The sequence below is a fragment of the Chrysemys picta genome, chromosome 10 (genome assembly GCF_011386835.1).
Source record: "Chrysemys picta bellii isolate R12L10 chromosome 10, ASM1138683v2, whole genome shotgun sequence".
Taxonomy (NCBI): Eukaryota; Metazoa; Chordata; order Testudines; family Emydidae; genus Chrysemys; species Chrysemys picta.
In genome coordinates, this window is record NC_088800.1 from 65,998,070 (window position 1) to 66,020,007 (window position 21,938).

Genomic DNA, 21,938 nt, shown 5'->3' on the forward strand with positions numbered 1-21,938 from the left:
GGAAAGAGATAGATAATAAGACAGAAAATATCATAATGCCACTACATACATTCATGGTACATGCACACCTTGAATACTGCTTGCAGTTCTGGTTGCCCCATCTCAAAAAAGATAAATTTTAAGAGCCCAGCCACCTATTTCAACTTACTACAATATTGCCCACCATTGCTGGAACTATGAAATGTAAGCAGTTGAAAGAAACATCCACTGCAAGAGAAGCAACCAGTGAGATACTTCGTAAGGTGGCTTTGATTTTCTTGTTTTTGCATGATAAATATGGATTATAAAATATAATCACAGTTTTACTAAAATATATTCTACCTTTATTTTCTACATGAAGTTTGCGATCCTCCATAGCAACTGATTGTGAGATATTACCAACCAACTCCTTCATCAAGAGAAGAATGGTTCTGGAAAAGTACCCAGAAGCTACAGATATTCAAAGGGGCACAAAGGAGGCTTCAAAACAAAATCTTAAACTAGCTTCCAGCCTTTTTCCAGTAGGTTTGAGAAAGGAAGTTACCTAGAGATATAGCTGTATCTTTAAACAAAAGAAGTCACACTGCTCCCATTTTGGGAAGAAAGATGAAGTCTGACATTCTTCTGAAGTGTGTAAAAGTTCTGGATCGCGGTCACTTCTGGGATTCAAGGACTACACACTCACCGATTCTGGGGAGGGTCAAATGAAGGAGGATACACAGCTCCTACTTACAAGATACTGGGAAATGTTTTCTCTTAATTTTGCCTTATTTGTCTAGATTTGTTCTTCTGGGTTTTTTGAGAGGTTGAATTACCCCGGGCTCTCAGTTCTCTTTTAGTGTGGTGTAAAATGGACGCTTTTCTTTGGAACTCTCTTGATTTCTCTCTCTTCTGAAACTGGCTGGTTCTGAAAGTTCCCCTACTTCTGTGAATGAGGAAGAACTGGGGGATGAGGACGGTTTCAGGGCTTCTGGATTTTTTCCAATCTGGTTTTGTCCTGCTGCTTGGACTATTTTACATCCATCTGCCCCCAGTCTCACTGGGAGAAAGAACCGTGTCTCCATGGTCTTGGTCTTTTCTCTTCAGCACTAGAGCAGTGACAGGATCTACACCTCTGTCTGATGAAGAATGCTTTCTTTCTCCCTTCTTGAGAAAGGGAAACAGAGTCATCAGGGATTACCTCACTTTTTCTGGCACAAGTAGAATCAAAAGATGTGTGTACACTTCGAGCTCCAGGGTCAGATTCCCATCTTGAGCGGACATACCCACACCAGCTCTGATCGAGCTAGCATGCTAAAAATAGAGGATAGCCACAGGGGCCAGCTACCCCGAGTACTTACCATCCAAGATGTTAGGCAGGTACTCAGGGCTGCTAACCCCTCATACTGCCATACCTGCACTCTATTTTTAGCACACTAGCATGATCAGAGCTCGTGTGGATATGTCCCTTGAGCTGTCCCAGGTCGAAGCGTAGACATATGCAAAGTCACTTAGCACCACTCTGGCTGAATTTATCCTTGTTCTTAAAGCCTGAAGTAAGAACCAGGGATAGGTGGCAGTATTAGGGGGATGGGAAGAAAGAGAGCAAGCACTGTTTTGTCCATTCAGATGGAAGCTCTTAAGCACTGTCCGGGAGCACCCTCAGGAGAAGAGTGGTGCACCTTAAGGAGAGGAGTATCAGGGCTAGCCGTGTCAGTCTGTATCCACAAAAACAACGAGGAGTCCGGTGGCACCTTAAAGACTAAGATTTATTTGGGCATACGCTTCCGTGGGTAAAAAACCCACTTCTTCAGATGCATTGAGTGAACATTACAGATGCAGGCATTATTACACTGACACATGAAGAAAAGGGAGTTACCTTACAAGTGGAGAACCACTTGGAGAACCAGTCATGTGTCAGTGGGGTTTTTTACCTACGAAAGCTTATGTCCAAATAAATCTGTTAGTCTTTAAGGTGCCAGCGGACTCCTCATTGTTCTTAAGGAGAGGAACACTTTAAAGGGGAAACTTATCTTTTGGGCCCAGAATCACCAATGATAAACACTATATGTCCTATATCAGCTAAGGCTCTTAAAAGTTAAGGAAGGAACTGTAGACTGGGGTGAGGTAGCTCCACAGAGATGAAGGCTGTCTAGTTTCCTATGTGTACAGCAAGCTGAGTACTCCAGTGGGAACATCTCCCTGCTACTGACCTAGCCTGGCAGAAAGGAAAAGGAGGCAGAGTTCTGACTAATTCCTGAGGTGGATAGCTCAATTTTCCCTAGACAGAGACAGGCTACGATGGAGACTGTTCCCTTACCACTGCTCTCAAGCTGGGCACTGCTGTAGCAGAGATGGGAGCCAGCTTCATAATCAGCTGGTGAAGAAATGACCCACTCAACTTGCACTGATCAGGAGACATTTTCCAAGAGCTGGAGCAAAACAGGGAGCTCCTTCCAGCTAGGTCTCCCTTAGATGTGGAGAGGGCAAGTGTGCTGTGCACCTGTGTCTTTTGTTTACTCTTCTTAGGCCAGTTAGGCCTCTCACCTGACACTACTGAAGGAAAAAGTCTGCTGCTTAAGCACCTCAGATGGAGGACGTTGCTCCTGAATAATCTGGTTAAACAGATGAAGAACTGAGTCAGAGATTAACATTTTGTTAAAATAACTGTTAGATGCCTCTAACTCAAAAAACTCAGTCTGGACCCAGAGCTTTCTTAGAAGCAGTAAATCTTATTCCTGAAGTAGTTTAAATCTTTTTTGGAAGGGGAGGGGGGGTTGTCTAAGACCCCAAATACTATTCTGTGATTTTTCCTGCATCTCTCAAACAATTCCAATTCTGATCTCATACCATTTTTACAATGGTGTAAGTCCACTGCTGCCTTCAATAGAGTTCTATATTAGTGTTAGGAAGAGAAGAATCAGCACTTTTAAATCTAGAAAATAATATATTTTTCAACCAGGTATTTTATCACAGGGTTTGTGGCCCTCTTGTGGCATTAAGTATAGCTTTTCAGTCTATTAATATCTTTACTAATCTATTTTTGTTATACAGTACTGTGTCACTTTCCCATCGACTTGCTATTTTCCTGTTAAATTTCATATAGGTCACAGGATTTGAAACATTCTACTCATCAATAATTCTAAGAAATAGAAACAGATAAATAAGATGTCAAAACGAAGTCAAATGTTGATCAAAATTATCTACATCCTTTCCGAAATGTTCAATCAAAAATGTTTTGTACATTTAATTTTGAAGAATATCACTTCTGATGTACTTTTTATCTGTGTAAATGAAGAGGAAGAAAAGGGAAACTTGTAAATATGAATTGCTAATTCCCCCAAATATATCACTTCAGTCCTTTACAAAATGTGTCCCCTGGCACAATAAGAAAAAATAAAAGTAGTCTGCTCAGAAATAGTTTAAATCTTTTTTGGTCATCTAAGAAACCAAATAGTATTCTGAGATTTTCCTATGTCTCTCATAAACAAAGAATCCCAAAAATAAGATCAGTGAAATGACTAAAAGAATAATTCACAGCAAACGTCTTTTCACAGACTTCTCCCCTGTTCCAAACACAGGAAATCACAATGTGCACACTGTAGGGTTTTGTTCTATCTATAAAAAGCTGGAAATCAAAATGACTGTGATCAATCATGTTAAATATTTGGTTTCTTATTATTATAAGAAATTAACATTTTAGCATGTAAAAGATGAGGCTCAACAGCAGAGGCTAGCCAAAAAAATAGTACACTGTTGGAGAGGAAGTCCATAGAAATCTGCTCATGTTTCCTGTTCTCCAATCCAAAACACCTATGCCTCAGGACAGGGATTCTCCAACTTTTTCCACAGAATGATCATCATCATAATTCAGAAATTATTTCAGGGACCACATCCTCTCCCATTCACAGCTGCACATTGTCCCTGGGCTTACACGGAAAAGCAATTTTAGAAAAATAATTATATATATTTTACTGCTTTTTAATGTGGCAAAATTTGAATCACACTGTCTGCTTTTGCTTTTAAACCCATCTTCCCCTCCTAACTGATCTGTTCCTCTCTCGCCCTCTGCTTTCCTGAACATTTCCGTGTGTTCTGGGTTTCCTCTCCACTGCAAATGCTGTCCAGCCATCGGGTCCTTTTCTCTCCCCACTACCTAAACTTATGGCACAGCTGCCCAATTCCCTTCTTCTCTACTCTTGCCGCTCCCTGACAGCTTCAATCTCACTGGTGCTCTGATTGCTGGAGTTGGCTGATATTTCTCCCTCTTCCTCTTCTTTACCATAACAGTTGTCCTTAGTACTGGCAGGAGTCACAGGACAGCTGACATAGTGCTTGGAGAACATTCATTTAGCCATAAATGAGTGAGGGAAGGAAGACAAAGTAGACCTATTTTTTAGTCCCCTTTACACTGGAACCAACAAGGATTTGTTTTCTCTGTTATAAGAGACTGTCCTATAAAACCAAAATGTGAGAATGTGCCAGATGTAAAGTAAACATTGCTGATTTTGCAAGGACATAGAAGAGTTTTGAAAGTGGGAGAGAAAAGAGTTTGAATGTGCACTGAAAATATAAATGATGTTTAACTGTTAAATGTTACAATTTTAAAAAGAATACTTTGTATTTCTATGGCTTCTGCCATTGGAGAATATCAAAGCACCTTACATATATTAATTAAATCCTAGAAGCCATAAGAAGTTAGGTAGGTAAAAATTACTATTCATTTCAAAATGACAGAATCGAGGAAAAGAGTTGCCCAGGGTCACACAGTAAATCCAGGGCAGAAACAGGAATAAAAGTCAGTAACTCCTGACGATCACTTCTTTGCTCAAACCACAAAGCAACATTGCTAGGCATTAATATAAAAGTCTAGAACAATATTAGCCCTAAAAAAAATTTAAAAAGAGAGAAGCGGGAAAAAAGCTTTTTTCTTCTTTAAATAAAAAAAGATGAGGATATATGTATTATCCATAAAGATGACTCCCAATTTTTCAGTCATTACAATCAAAAAATCAAGATAAATCACCTTTTAAAAGTTTAAAGAATAGCCCCATTCATTTATATAGACTATATCTGCTAAAATCAATGTACATTTCTCACTGTGGCATTATCATTTTTACTGCATAAAGCTGTAAATAAAAAGTTCAAAAAAGGAGAAAGACAAATAAGAATCTGTGTGCACACAATAACTGGAGCTCAAAAACAGCAGTTTGTCCTTTTAAAAGGAAAATAACCCTTCACAAAGTGCAACTAACATATCTGTCAGAACAGAAGAAAAGAATTTGCCACCGAAGTTCAGTCTCACCAATGCCACCCAAGGCTTTGTCGTTTCAGTTTATCTACTGCAATTCCCCCTATTCTGGGCTGTCACAATGCAACCCTATGTCTTGCAGCCAGTGCAGAATGACACAGCATGTCTGCTACCAGAGGTGACCATTAGAAAATATCTTATGCCCACCTTGCATGTCTGGCAGAGGCTGCCATTTAGTCCAACCCATAAATTACAAACTTAGATTCTGCAAAGAAATTCATGTCAACATATGGATCTGCTTTTAGCAATCCCTTTACAAGATGAGGGCCTTATTTACTGATGTATAATCCCTTAAACAATATGGGACCTAAACACCCTATAGACCCTCCTCCTATTCACTGTCCTTCTCAGGCTTTGGGCTCTTCCACAGGACATCTCCTGGTGCCATGAATCAGAAGTAATCCAAACATCTGTTTTTGCCTGAAGAATGAGGAGTACATGTGGCCCCTTTATAGTCTAACAAATTTATTTGAGCATAAGCTTTCGTGGGCTAAAGCCCACTTCATCAGATGTTTATATATCTTCCTACTGTATTTTCCACTGCATGCATCTGATGAAGTGGGCTTTAGCCCACAAAAGCTTATGCTCAAATAAATTTGTTAGTCTCTAAGGTGCCACAAGGACTCCTCATTCTTTTTGCTGATACAGACTAACACGGCTATCACTCTGAAACTTATTTGCCTGGTGTTTCAAGTTGCATCATGCTTTGTTTTGAAGTTATAACATTCTTCAAAAGACAATTTCAACTCATCCAGCTGAAGATCCTTCCCCATACATCAATCTTGTAGCATACAGGTTCTTTCTTATACATACCAGATTGCAAACAGAAAATTGTTCTCCACCTAAATTATTTGACAATTGTATTTGTCTGAACTTTAGAGCACATTTGGTACAAACTTGCATTTTGATATAAGCAATGGCTACCTGAGGCTGCTTTTATGTTTCAGAGAAACAATCACAAATGTTAACTCAATAGAACAAGTGATTTTTTAAATACAGCCCAATTTTAAGAGCATCTATCAGTATCCTAGAACTCAAGTGCTCATTTTGTTTCTAGAAAGATAATTACATATGTCTATCAAACCTTACCAATTTAGAGGTATTCTTAAGAGGATGTTGGATGCCCTCACCTAGAAAGGCCAAGTTTGCCAGTTGTAACCTCAAAAAGCAAAAGAAGAATCAAACATCACAAACAGAGATACACTTAATCAGTCCAGTAGCTATGAAATTATACAGGTTTGCATGAAAGAAATGCAACTGCTTTATCTACCTTCGTAATATATACTACTGACAGGTTCGCTTCACTTTAAACATATTAAATATCTCATGATGTATATTTGTGAAAAACTGCTAGTTATATAGTTGTGACAACAGTCCTCAAGAATGTACTACATCACTTTCATTAACCAAAAAGGAAGATGTCTCAGAGAAAAAAAAGGAAAGCTCTTGGTAGTATGCATGCACAGCAGCTAGTGTAACAGACTCATTTTAACAGCCGACAGACTCATTTTATCTCTCTAAGTGGTCTTGGTGCCACCAGATGGGACAGAACACCACACCCAGGAGGTGTGTGGGTTACATACTTCCCCTAGCTGAAGAAGCGTGTCCTGAGCTTCAGAGACTTTCCAGTTCAAATCCTGGAAGTGCCCCCACTTGTAATGCCAACAGACCCCGGTCGTGGGCGGGCAGGATTGAACCTGAGGCCTTTGGAATTTAGTGTGTGAGCCTCTATCGCATGAGCTAAAAGCCAACTGGCTCTTAGCTAAGGCTGTAGAGCAGACTCATTTAACTCTCTCTAAGTGGTCTTGGTGCCACTAGATGGGACAGAACATCACATCCAGAAGGTGGGTGGGTTACACTAGCACTGGCTCAACTCAAAATCTCTATCCATTTCTGATGCTACTACATTGTAGAGACTGTTAAATCATGAAGTCTTCCTGTCCTTTGTATTAGATGAGATATGGTAAACCAGTGGTTCTCAACCAGAGGTACACGTACTCTTGGGGGTACACGGAGGTTTTCCAGGGGTACATCAACTCATCTAGATATTTGCCTCGTTTTACAGCAGGCTATATAAAAAGCACTAGCGAAGTCAGTACAAACTAAATTTTTATACAGACAATGACTTGTTTATACTGCTCTATATACTATACACTGAAATGTAAGTACTGTATTTATATTCCAGGGGACTTATCTTATAATTATATGATAAAATGAGAAAGTAAGCAATTTTTCAGTAATAATGTGCCGTGACACTTTCATATTTTTATGTCTGATTTTGTAAGCAAGTAGTTTTTAAGTGAGATGACACTTGGGGGTACACAAGACAAATCAGACTCCTAGAAGGGGTACAGTAGTCTGTAAAGATTGAGAACCACTGTGTTAAACCACATGACTACAATAAATTAAATGTATAAAAAGTTGGATTTAAATTCATAAAACAAAGAAATTCAGGGGGGGGGGGAAGCAATCCTCAACCAATCACAAACTCACCCCATAGCACCTAGAAAAAGTAGTATTGCAACACTGAACAGACAATACATATAGCTTCGTCCAACCTTTTGGCACTCCCCTGAAAGGCCTAAGTACAACAAAGTGAGTTAAGGAAAGAGGATAGGTTAAGGTGGGGGAGGGATAGCTCAGTGGTTTGAGCATTGGCCTGCTAAACCCAGGTTGTGAGTTCAATCCTTGAGGGGGTCACTTAGGGATCTGGGGCAAAATCAGTACTTGGTCCTGCTAGTGAAGGCAGGGGGCTGGACTCGATGACCTTTCGGGGTCCCTTCCTGCTCTGGGAGATAGGTATATCTCCATATATATAACTCTAAATTTAATTCCTTTTGTAGATGTAAGTGACTCTGGCAAAACTATCTTTCCCAGAATATTCACACACACTTACTTCCATGCATTACTGTTTCACTTTTAATCCATACCTTTCTGCTTTGAAAACTGTTTTCAGAGACAGCAAGACCCAATTAGAGTACATTATCACATCTTGGAAGGTATGTTATTCAGTTGTACAGACATAATGGCATAGTAAAGAGCCATATAAAAGCAAGTATGCACAAGAGGTACCACTTTTCAAAACTTGTCATTTTGAAGATCTGCTTGTTAAAAGTACTATTCCACATTATTTTCTCCTCCCTCTAACCCATATTGTATGTACATTGTACACTGATGTCATGGTCTTCCAAGTATGCTTCGGGACTGTTCTCATATTCACTACATAGGACAATCTTTTATTAACTTCAGTTAGAGTCTGGCCTGAATAAGGGATAAGGCATTCAACTGTTAAGAGACTACATGATCTGATTAAAGGAATTCTGATTGGATTTGATCCTTATTGATCATACTGAAATCTGAAACTTGAAACCAGAGGCATATTAATAATCTAAGATTTAATTTAAATAAAAAAACCCAAACTCTTGCCCTCATGGTTCTGAAGAAAATCTTCCAAACATGAATCAAGTGTAACAGAAGCTATCATGTCCACCTGAATCAATGGACTACTTGAAAAAATGATGACGAGAAGTTGTGAATCCCCATCAGCCATTAATTTCATTGAGACAAGTGCTAAAACGCAATGAAATGTTACTGTCCACATTAAACATTTCATTGTTGACCATCTGTGGGAGCAAAACCCAAATAGTGTGGAAAATGTTGCTGCAGAGAAGAAAATACAGAGGGAAGGCCAAAGGAATCACACAAAGAAAAAGAAACTGAAAAAAGGAGAATGGGGAAGGAAGATAATCAAATGGCAGAAGTAGCCATAATCCTAAAAGGGGAGTATATTTTCCCCACTAAATGGCACCAAATGTGACAACAAGGAACTGAACAAATAGAAATAATAACAAAGTTTACTGACTACATAAAAGCCACATACTACCCTGATCTCTGTGTAAAACTTCCCTATGACATTCCACTATGGACTGAGAAGAGAATGTAGCCCTAACTTTTACTGTAATCCACAGACCATAATGGTGGGCTGGTAGTGAGGGAAGACAGGCAGCATCGCCACAAGATTAAGCCACGCCTCAAGAGCCTGCTGAGACAAGGATGGACAGCAGGGACAAGGAGCCTTTTATTAGTCAAGGACTGGATCCTGCTGGGAGCAAGAGAGACTAGGGTGGCAGCTGCAATGGGGGGGGGGGGGGGGGGGGGTTCAGCAGCTCCCATTTTGTGGCAGCACACACATAACAAACATATGGGGGCTCCACATTAGTCCAGAGCTCTTCAGAAGAGGAACAGCAGCATTAGCAGGGCCTTCTTACCCTTCCGCCTCCTGACCTCACTGGACGCTTCAAATGTAACTAGTCAAATGTCACATTTTGTTGACTGTTTTTTGCTCTTGCTTCTCTCTGACCAAACCCCCTTCGCATTAGGACCTTACTTTCTGGCCACCATGCTCCCCACCCCATCTAAACTATCCCACTCGCTATTTTCCCGTTTCCATTTTCCTCTTTCTCCCCACACTTAGTCTCAGACTTCCCTGCTGTCCATCATTCCTCCTATTCCTATGCACAACAAATCCATGCTCTATTTATCAATCCTCTTGTCTCTCCCACAATCTTCCCATATACAGAAACAAAAAAATGCAACTAAAATGACATGTGCCAATCATCACCCAGACAACTTTGCTTGCATGTGGTATCTCTTTTCCCTGGCCTTCATTTGTCTTTTTAGATTGCACACTCTTCAAAGCAGGGACTATATTTTAATGTGTGTTTGGAAAGCAACCTACCACATTTTGAGCACTGCCACAGTGTAAGTACACACCAGAAACTGAAAGCTAATCAAACACAATGCAACATCCCCTTATGTGGATTCAAAGTGTGAAGTTATACTATAAACAAATATAGGTTATCAAGTTAGTGAAGAATTCTCTAGAAGTCAGTTATTCATTTGATTTAATGTGAGCTTTTACTTGATTGATATTTTCATTTATTAGAAATCTGTAATATTACTTTGACTTTTATTTTAAACATTAATTCTATTATTCATCCTTTGACTGCATCCCAAGCTTAAACTGTAAACTCTTTGGGGGCAAAGACTATACAACACCTCATACAGAGGAGTCACAGTCTTGGTTTTGGTCTCTAGACCCTAGTGTAATACAAATTAATAATCATAAACTAGGGAAACACTGAAATTCATATAATGCAGGAAATATGTAGTCAGTGTATTAGGAACTGGTATTATTGGTCTGTCATTTCACATGTGTTATAATTGTAACAATACCTGAGATGCACTGCAGGTTTCTGAGACCCTGAAAGAACCTACTGATTTGGAGAAGGTCAGATTTAATCCTGAAACAAATCAAACCCTTTCAGAACCACAAATGGTAAAACTAGACAAGAGAGACAAGTACCTCATAATTTGAGAGGAAATCTAGTAATTTTGATCGAGACGAGATGTAGAGTAGTGGTGTCATCACCCGGCGAACAAACTTTTCAATATAAACAGCACTCATAGGGCCTTTGTATTCAATTGGTCCAAAACTAGTACCAAAAAAATAATAATACATTAAGATTTGAAGGTTAAGCTGCGACCACTAAATTAACAATGGAGTCCCTGGCTGGGATGGCAGAAGCTGTGAGTAATACACAGACACCATGCTCAGTCCCTAGAGAGCAGAGGATGTTCCTAGTGCTGATTAAGAGTAACTTCTGTAACTGACAGAGTATCAGTGTTAAGGGACTAGAAGGGAGACCCATTAAGAATTTACCTATTGAAATAACAGAGACTCCAATAAAGAGCCTATGATTGTGCGTGACAGTAAGGATCTGGGAATTAAGACAACCTCTGAGTCTTGTCAAAAAAAAAGGTGGTAAAAGACAGGCAAAAGTTACAAAATGGTCTAATTAGCATGTGGAGCGACAGGCCATTCTGCTTTGTCCATACCCCTCAATAGACATACAACAGCAAAAATATATATTTAAAAATTAAAATATAGGATTAAAAAAGAATAAGAATTAAACTAGACAGGTGCAAACACTGCTACTCCATCACACATGAATGATGCAAGAATGAAGTAGGCTTTTACAAGTGGGAATCTGTTAACTGCCATCTGATTAGATTTAACACCACACTCACAATGAAATAAATCAATCAAAAGAAAGTTAGGTGTAGTACATAAAATCAAATTAAAGCATAAAGTGTAGTCTTAACTCTCTCAGTCACATTCCCTCTGTGGGAGTCACTTAGAACCTTGATGTAATTTTGCACATATTTATATGTAATATATATAACATTATAAGAAAAATATTACTCTGCATTAAAAAATACCATGTATTCATATAGATCGAATTGGTCCAGAGGCATTCCACTGGATCATATCAACTGGTATTATTACAGCTCTTTGGATTGCTAGCAACATGCATTATATCAACACACAGGAACATTATTATTGAATGCATAGGTCAGAAAAATTGATGGAAAAATATTACTCTGCATGCACAATATACAATTTTAGAAGTTCGACACCTTGGGAGAGGTAGAGGTGTCCATCCACACAGCATAAGCCAGGGGTCGGCAACCTACGGCATGCGAGCCGATTCTGAGTGGCACGCTGCCTGTCCGGTGAGAGGAGCAGGAGGAGGGGCGGAGTGGCCGGAAAGCGCCACGCTGGGGGAAGAAGGGGGAGGAGGGAAGCTTGGCTGCCACAGGATCAAGCGTCTGCCTCCTGCCCCCGCAGGGGAGAGCGGTGGGGAGGGGGTCCCGGCCTCCTGCCACACTCAGCCCCCCCGCCCACTGCTCTCCCCTGTGGGGGCAGGAGGCAGAAGCTTGGTCCTGCAGCAGCCAAGCTTCCCTCCTCCCCCACTTCTTTGCACAACGTGGTGCATTCCGGCCCCTCCTCCTCCCAGAGGAGCAGAGCCAAGCGCAGCATGCTGGCTGCTCCGTAGAGCAGGCAGAGAGAGGTAGGGATGGGCCTGGGGGAAGGGGGTGGAACAGGTCATATCCCTCCCAGACCCCTGCCATGAGCCACTCAGGGCAGGGGGCTGGGAGCACCCCCACAAGTCGAGCACCCCAGCCTTCTGCCCTGACCCCCCCCACACACCCCAGCCCTCTGCCCTGCACCCCCAACACACACTCAGCCTTCTGCCCTGCACCCCTCACACACCCTCCAGCCTTCTGCCCTGCACCTCCCCACCCCAACACACACCCATCCCTCTGCCCTGCACCCCCCCACACCCCAGCCCTCTGCCCTGACCTCGAGTTGCCCCCAACACCCAGCCTTCTGCCCTGCATCTCCACACACACCCCAGCCCTCTGCCCTGAACCCCCCCCCACACCCAGCCTTCTGCCCTGCACCTCCACACCCCCCAGCCCTCTGCCGTGATCTCGAGTCCTCCCCCAACACCCAGCCTTCTGCCCTGCACCTCCACACATACCCCAGCCCTCCGCCCTGAACCCCCACCCCTCCCACACCCAGTCTTGTGCCCTGCACGTCCACACACACCAGCCCTCTGCCCTGACCTCGAGTCCCCCCAACACCCAACTCTCTGCCCTGACCCCCCCCCACACACCCAGCCCTCTGCCCTGAACCCCCCCACACCCCAGCCCTCTGCCCTGACCTCGAGTCCCCCCCCACCCACGCCTCTGCCCTGAACCCCCCCCCAGGCTTGTGCCCTGCACCTCCACACACATCCCAGCCCTTTGCCCTGACCTCGAGTCCCCCCGCAACACCCAGCCCTCTGCCCTGAACTCCCCACCCAGCAGGCTGGCAGCGTAAGATCAGCATTTTAATTTAATTTTAAATGAAGCTTCTTAAACATTTTGAAAACCTTGTTTACTTTACATACAACAATAGTTTAGTTATATAATATACACTTAGAGAGAGACCCCTTCTAAAAAAATGTTAAAATGTATTACCGGCACGCAAAACCTTAAATTAAAGTGAATAAATGAAGACTCGGGACACCACTTCTGAAAGGTTGCCTACCCCTGGCATAAGCAATTCAAGCACACTAGTCTATAATGACCTGTAAAAAGTGGTGTGTGTTGTTTGTTTGGGAATTTTATTTTTAAACACACATTTACACATAAAATTAAGAGTCTAAGCAAAAATCTGCTACATTAATTAATTTAGCGCCTTCCTAAGTACAAAGACCACACTAATCCAAATCATACTGGTGGGAAAATATGTTTTAGAGCTTAACATGTAACTATCTGAGGGCTGGTAAATACAAACTGAAATAACTAAATCAGTTGTAAGCCTTTTATTATTCTGGTGCAACTTTCTACGTGGACCCTCATATCAATTTAAACCTGGCTATATTGATTAGTTTGTACGGATAAATTTACAGACTCAAGACCAACCAATGATGTGTGTCAACTTCAGAGTTTGCACTGATTTAACTAAATCAGTTCGTATACTGTTTTAAGTTATATCAGTGCAACCTGTGTATGTAGACAAGCCCTGAATTTCAGCTGACAGCAAATTTCAGCATTCTCCCCTCATCTACGTAAAATGAGTTGAGAATTGAAGCATTAGTAAACATGCGCAAAAAACACCATGTTGCACAGTTTTCACGATTAGTTGATTACTCAAGGGAGAAATGCTGGACTGGAAAAGACGGGGAGCCACAGTACAGGACTAAGGCGCACAGGTAGAAATGTATGTGGGAGACTGCACAGCACCTGCCTCCACTTAGACTAGTGTCAGGCAATGTGCTCAGTGCCTTATTTTCAAGTTCAGACAAAAATCAAAAAAAGAAAAGATGTAAAGGGACACTAGGGATGCCAAACTTTCACAGCATAACATTGGTAGAGGCCCCAATTCAGAAAAAGACCTAAGCATCTGCTTAATTTTAAGTACATGCTTAAATCCCACTGACTTCAGTGGACTTAAGCACATAAGTGCTGGCCCCAGGAGGGGTGCTTTCCTGAATTGAGACCAAATGATGCTACACACCCCCAAAGCAAGCAGGAAATATTAAAAATAAAACAAATAATATAGGTCCAAATTCTTGAATCCTCATTTGAGGAAAACTTCCAGTTGAAGTCAATGGGAATTTTGCCTAAGGACAAAACAATGGGCAGGCTTTAGCAAAGGGCAGCACAAGGCCTATGAGTCACTTAAATCCCATTCAGGCCCTGTGGGGGTGTAAGTAGTTCATAGGTTTTCTACTGGGCCTCTGCACAGGGATGAACTTCAGCCCACAGCCCTAGTATTACAAACCGCATTCTTGATATTTCTATGATGTTCTGTCTACCAGCAATCTAAAATGCAGATAAATCATATTTGTGAAACTCTTACCTCCGATGGTACAAATATATCACAGGAAAATAAAAGAAATGTTTCTGTTTCCTGCATTTCCCCTGGTTCCACCAGCAGTTAACTGCCACAAACAGCACCTGCAGAACAGACCAAAGGTACAAAACACATCACCACGACTTTCTCTACCCTATGCCGATCGGCTGTTTGCTGCAACCCTCTTCCTCCCCTGCCCTCCAAAATCTCTTCATCTCAGGTTCATTCTACAACTGCCCCTCTTACCATCTTTTCTATTCCCATCCACCTTTCCCTGCTATGTCCCCTCTCTCTTCACTTTTCTTTCCATTTATCTTATCTTCTCCTAACTAAATCCATACACACACACACACACACACACAAATAAAAATAAAACAAAAATTAAAAAAAATCAAGAAACTGACATAACATTTGCTGCCATCATATGTGCACTCTTTTATTATACACCTTCTCCCATTCTTTGTCTTGTCTAGCTAGATTGTAAGCTCTTCAGGGCAAAGACTGTTCACTGTGTTTGTACGTTATGCCATTCTTGACTGGTCTTTAATAATTAACTGTATCAAATAAAAATTTCAAACATAATTACCAAAATCCAAGATAGATGTGGTATGTGATTTCCTGTTTCTTTTCTGAAAAATGCTGTGCGCTAGTTTTTTACTTCTATAACTGGTCAAACAACCTGACTGATTCAGAGGAGCACCAACTGAAGTTTCCAAAAAGGTGAAATACACTCTTTAAAAAAACAAAAAACAACAACAACAACAAAAAACACTATCTCTTGGTGTTTGGAAAGGCAGAAAGGGAATGATACAAAGCAAGAAGGAATTGGATTTTAGGTATTGATATTGTTTTCAGTTTAAGTAAATTTAGAAATGGTGACTCATTTCTAGACCATTCTGAACAGAGTAGAAAGGTAGTAATTAAACTTAAAAAAAAAAAATAGAAGAAAGAGCACTCAACTGGAAGGGAAGCATACGTAAGAAGAAGAACAGGAGGACTTGTGGCACCTTAGAGACTAACAAATTTATTAGAGCATAAGCTTTCGTGGACTACAGCCCACTTCTTTAAGAAGACGTTAGTACGTATTAAAAGTGTTTTGCACATAACTAACACAATCACTGGCTGGTTTTCAGTCAAGCTGACCAGGCCCTCATTGTGTTTACCTGGTTCTGTTCATTATAGTTAAGGTTAAACAAGGTTTCCATTTTAAACCACTTCTTTCTTTTCATATGATATTCATTTCAGGAAAAATTCACCTCTTGGAGCTCAAATTTTCAAGACTTAGTATGCTGAAAGTTTAAACAAATGTCCAAAATCCCTTCCTCATAATGAAACCTCCTTTGTGACTTCTCTAGGGAATAGGAGAACCACACTGTCTCTCCACTATCTTGAAGGCACAGAGGTTGCGTCTAGAAAAATACGCACTTGGGAGATGGTTTCAGTCACACACGCATGATTAAAACCCTTCAGAAAAAGTCCAGAGCACTCTCTCACCCTTCCCCGCAAAATTAAGGCGCACGTGAGCCCAAGTTACCAGTTCTACACTACAGGCCTTACAGCAGCACAGCTCTACTGCTTCAGCAGTGCTGCTGTAAGCTCTTCTGTGTAGTCGAACTATGCTGACGGGAGAGAGCTCTCCTGCTGGCATAATTAAACCACCCTAAACGAGTGCCAGTAGCTATGTCTGCGAGAAAGCATCTCTCGCCAACATAACACTAGTCACACCGGCGCTTTTGTTGGTGAAACTTATGTCGGTCAGTGGCTATTTTTTTCACATCCCAACCAACAAAAGTGCTGGTGTAGACAAAGCCTTAAGTCTGTAGTAATTTGCACTCATTTCCCATGCTGTGGCATGAAACCCACTGATAGGAGTTTTAGGACAGCTGTAGGCATGAAGTGTCCAGAAGCTGGGCAGCAGTGTAAAGACAGAGGGACCTCTATATGGATGCCTATCCCGACAGTGGATCCCATAGGATTCAAGCGTTTGGGACGTTAGGAGCTGCCACTTCTGCACAAAGGCAACCCCAGCCCTGTTTTCAAGAATAATGAGAAAATTCTACTTGTTGAATTTCACACAGTTCCCCTCCTAGAAGTGGGAATAACACAAATGTGAGAGAATGGGGACCATGGCTTTTCTGCATTTAATTTAAAAATGAAGAGGACAGGCTAAACATAAGCATCCAGGTCCCACTGACTTCCCATGGGATGCTCAGAGAAAGGCAGTGTTTGGAAATGAATGAAGGTCAACTAAGCCATTTTTTAATCAACATCTTTACTGGAATTACCTGGTCTGCCAACCTGCTTGCCACTTGTTCAATTTCTTCCCTTGCTGCAATGGACTGTCCACACCATGGGGCATAGAAAAAATACAGTACAACTTCAGAATCTTGGCGAATGTAATCTGCATAGTCCAGTTGCCCCCGAAAAAGATCAAGGACTGGAGATTTTGAGGAGAAGAAATTAACTGGAACCTTCGCTGCCATTGTTACATCTTTTGCTCGGCTAAGGGAAAGAAAATAAAAGTACTTAGACAACATAATACAGCCGCAAAAAAAATATGTAAACATTCCAAAACACTTGTTTACTGATGCCTAGCAAAGGTTATGCAATGACAAAAATCTTCAAAATTGATGCAAATGACAAAAATTTATATTACCTGGGTTAGTTCTATGACATGTCATAAAACATAGGCTTTAAGAAATAAGCACAAGAATATGTCTGATAGTGTATTATATTGTAGTGGTAATGGGGGTTAATTCAGGAGTGTGTCAGTGGGCTCATATCTTTATAGGTTGTTTGGACCTCACAGACACTTGAGAGAAAATTTGGTGTACTTTTTATTAATTTTTTGAGAAATTAAACAAGCAAATATAAAGCTAACTAATTTGCTACACTTCCCTAAGACACTAAACAACGCAATGATCAAATTGAGGTTACAATGGAGATCAGATGAATTAATCAAGGAACTGACAACAGTATAAACTCGTATTAATAACTTACCTGACCAAATTATTGCATGAACACAATCAATAATCAAATTATGAAACCAATATAGCACAGAATGAATCCTAATAGACACAAACCCTTAAATTGTCAAAGGAGGAATAGCATCTCTCTTTAGCATGAGAAATAACCAGCATAAGAGGTTTATTTGGAATTCTTCCCTGGCCTCCTCCTGTTTTAACTTTTGTACCTTAGGTGATAAGAGAACAGACACTAGTCAACGTTTTGTGATGTAAAATAACAGCTATGTCTGTAAAAATATTACAGTTAGCTAGTCTTCTAAATGTTCAGTATTTCTTTATTCTATGTTGTATTATGAAGGAGTAATTAATACGTTTTACTTATTACAACTTTGTATTTTGTAAAATGTTTGCTATAGCTTATTTCATTGCAAATTCAGAACTAATCATTAAAGAGGCCAAAATTCATTCAGGGCAAAACAGACACGTCTCCTTTTAAATGTGAAGGTACTGTCAGGGCATAAATCTTATTTAAAGAAAACAACAGTCACCAGGACAAATTCACTTTCTTAAGGAGAACTGGGTTTGACCCAAAATACCATTTTAAGTGGAGTAAAAATACATAACAAACTGTTCTCTCAGCGAACAACCAAGCAATCTAATCACAGAACTGGGCTCTCTCATCCCTTCCTCTTATATTGACAAATCTCTATTTAAAATGTACATTACACTTTCTCTTATTTGGGATTTATTCTAGAATAAAGTTTATATTGAGCAATGATTAATTTGCAAAACCTTACTTTTATAAGAATTAAAAAAGAAACACACAAGTAGAATATTAAAGATAAGAAAAAGCACGCTAGAGTTTACTGTCAGCTCATACCTTTAACTAAAGTGGAAAACCTTTTCTATTTATCCCATAATAATTATACTACTTTGTGTTGTCTGTGATGATTTGTAAGTTATTCTTTTGATTGCAAGTGTTTCATTTCTAAAAACAAGCATTCCTCATTAAACAGTATTAAGGAATTATAAAGTAGAAAATGACATACTTTAGCTAAAAACAAAGTACCAAAATTTTATGTTACATCTGCTTAGAGTTTTTGTTATTGAAAACTTCAGAAGCTGCTTGAATAAACAGATATTTATATTAACAGAGGAATTAATTGCTGTTCTAATGCAACTAACTCACCATACTTAGGAAGATGCAAAAACGGTCCTGAAAGATGGTTTCATATAAGAAGCTACATTTTGGAGAGACTATTTTAATAGTAGACTAATAATAACTCAGTAATGCTGATTTAAACCAGCTGGGATTCTATCCCTACGTGCTTATACTTGTTCAAAAAAGCCCTTCAAGTACCCAAATATTTTTGGAACTAAACTGACATTCAGAAAATGGACTGAAGACAAATATTAGGTATTCAAAGAGATCTTAAAAGCCATTTTTATCAAGAAACAGCATTACAAATGTTGACATGAACTGATGAATCCTATTACATAGGCATGAGCCAAAGAAGCGACTGAGTCCAGCACATATGGCGATAAACCAGTAAAGAAGTGATTAACAAAATCTCTTAAGAGATGTATTAACTTTGAGAAAGTGGTTAAAAATTGCCTTCACATCTGTTGCAATTTACAACACAGACACTAACTCCACACCAGAGGACTAAACACACACAGTGAAGAAAGACAGAGAAACGCATTACAGAATGAGAGATGTTCAGAGCAAAAGCAGCAGTACCTGCAGCCCACAGCAAGGAACAGCAAGAACCCAAAAGCCAGGAAGAAAAATTAAACCCTGCAAGATTCCATCACCAACCCTAAAGTTTCAGTTAATGCATGCAGCATTGCATAAACACTGACAAGGTTTAGGTTAACTTTATTACTGAAATTTATTTTACTTCAGTATTGACATATTGTTGGATCTTGACGTTTATTAATAGCTTCTTCCGTTAAACTCTGAATACCTGAACACCATATTCTTGGTATTGCTGACCAAGCTATACCTTTTAATTTAAGATCCTTGGACTGGGTCTTCAGTTGACGTAAATCAGCATAGTTCTACTAACTTCAATAGAGCTATGCTGATTTATAACTGAGGATCTGTCCTCAATTTTAATTAACTACCTGTCACAGATCACTCATTAAATGAAGTTAGGGTTTAAAAGAGATTTTAAATTGAGATTTTAAGCAAATACTATTAAAGTGGGTTATTTTAAATGATTGAATAAAAGCTCTCCTTTCAGTTACTGAATTTCATACTATTTACCATTGTCTATTCATAAACTGATTTAGTTGATCTGTGATAAAATAAACAGGATTCACCTACCTTTAAACCAGAGGTGAAAGTAAGCCAGTCCAGTCCGGTACGCCGTGCCAAACTGGACCGGTTTCTCCAGCAGTGATTTAAAGGGCCCAGAGCTCCAGCCACTGTGGGGAGCCCCGGGCCTTTTAAAGCGCCACCCGAGCCCCTTTAAATCACTGCCGGAGCCCTGCTGCCGCTGCCCCGGGGTAGCAGCAGCAGGGCTCTGGCGGTGATTTAAAGGGCCCGGGGCTCCCTGCAGTTGCAGGAGCACCGGACCCTTTAAATCCCCACCCGAGCCCGGCTGCAGGAGCCCTGGGGCTCCGGCAGCGATTTAAAGGGCCTGGGGCTCCGGCCGCTGCGGGGAGCCCGGGTCCTTTAAATCCCTGCACGAGTCCGGCTGCCGGGGCCCCGGGACTCCGGCAGCTGGGCTCGGCCGGGGATTTAAAGTGCCCGGTGCTCCTGACACTGCGGGGAGCCCAGGGCCCTTTAAAGCGCTGCCGGAGGTCCGGCAGTGGGGCTCGGGTGGCACTTTAAAGGGCCCGGGGCTCCCCACACGGGCTGGAGCTCCGGGCCCTTTAAATCCCTGCCCAAGCCCGGCTCCCAGAGCCCCGGGGACCCGGCAGCTGGGCTCCGGCGGGGATTTAAAGGGCCCCGAGGCTCCCCGCAGCAGCCGGAGCCCCAGGGCCTTTAAATCCTGAAAGGCTCCGCCTCTTCCGGTTGAGGCCACACCCCCGCTCAGTACTCCAGCGTACCGGTAAGTCTTTTAAGGTACTTTCACCCCTGCTTTAAACAATCTTTCTTTTCCATCAACACTCTGTCAGGATTATCTGTGATAAATACACATGGTCCTACTATTATTTTTGGGGTATATTAACTTCTGCTTTAGCTTTCCTACAGGAGAATGTTCCCTACAGGAAGCTGATCTCACTCAGGTAGAAGATGCAATCTCTTATTAGAAACTGTCCATAAGAGAGACATAACAAAAGAGATAGTAATGGAACTGAACACACGTTTTAGGTTTTTCTATTTTTCTGTTTTTCTGATAGAATAAATAGCATTAATAACTACTGTCCAGAAACTGTCACATATAGCGCCTGGATCCTGCAAAAACTGCATATGCTCAACTTTACTACTTGCGTACCCAGACTGTTCACGATCATAAAATGAAGCACGTTCGTAAGTATTTGCAAGATTGTGGCCTAGATTCCTACTATACTGTAAGAATTCTCAGGGTCAGATTCTCTCTCTTTTACGTTGGTTTAAATACAAAATAAATGTACTGAGTTACTACAGATTTACACTGGTATAAATGAGATCGGAATCTGGCCTGTAAAGTTGTCTTTCTTGCTCAAGTCATGGTATCCCCTAAGCTATTAATGCACATCTAATATCATGATGAAAAACAACTATTAGTAATTAAGCCTAGCTGTTCTTTGTTTCTCCAGGCCACAATTTTAGTAACCCTGGAATAAAATTATTTTGCCCTCAACACACTAACATGCATAAAAAACCCTTTTCATGATCACAATTACTCTGCAAAAATGTTTACTTTTTTTAGCACTTCAAGACTACACTCACTTTGATTTGTCAAAAGCGTATGAATGGTTCTGCCTGCTTTTATGAAACAGATCCTACATTTTCTGGGCAGGACTGTGGCTCTTCACTCATTTGTACACAATATTGGAGTTCAACATTTAGTAATAATCCTCAGTAAAATATTCTAAAATTATGGGAATCCTAAATTTTTATTTAAAAGAAAGTTTTAGGCTTTAGAATTCCAAAAGTTTTGGAATTTTAAACAAAAACTTTACAAAATTGAGATTAATGGCCACATATAAGAATCTAAATAGAAGATGTCTTTACTATGAAACATATTAACTGATAAGATTGCTCTCTTCAAATGGGGTGCAGGAAAGGTTTTAAACTGTGAGACAATTTAAAATATCACTAATAAAGAAATAATATTTGGTCAGCCTCCAGTTGAGGGTGGGGGAGAACGAGTAAATAAAAAAAAATAAAAAAAATCAATGAAGGAAGTTATGGTCCGGCAGCTTTTATACTTTTATAGTGATTTTCTCTAACGTAACTCCCCATGGGCTTCTGATACATAACTTCTATTTGCTCTCAATTTTAACCATTTCCAAACTA

General features: G+C 40.6%; 1 protein-coding gene across 7 annotated transcripts in view; it reads right to left on the reverse strand.

Moving 5' to 3' along the window:
- Nucleotides 1–21,938, reverse strand: part of TXNDC11 (thioredoxin domain containing 11) — a 99,235-nt gene that overhangs the window by 70,153 nt on the left and 7,144 nt on the right. For 4 of the 7 annotated variants that reach the window (XR_256762.5, XM_024109461.3, XM_065558842.1 and 1 more), the window contains exons 2-4: nt 16,805–17,021; nt 14,526–14,623; nt 10,635–10,764 (exon numbers count right to left, since the gene is read on the reverse strand). Coding sequence is in view for 6 of the 7 variants with exons in the window: in XM_024109461.3 (XP_023965229.1) it covers nt 10,635–10,764; nt 14,526–14,623; nt 16,805–17,021 (445 nt within the window). In the remaining variant the exon portion in view is untranslated. Of the gene's footprint in view, nt 1–6,358; nt 6,429–10,634; nt 10,767–14,525; nt 14,624–16,804; nt 17,022–21,938 lie in introns of those variants that run through there. The other 3 variants (XM_042861625.2, XM_065558841.1, XM_042861624.2) reach the window with 3 other exon arrangements.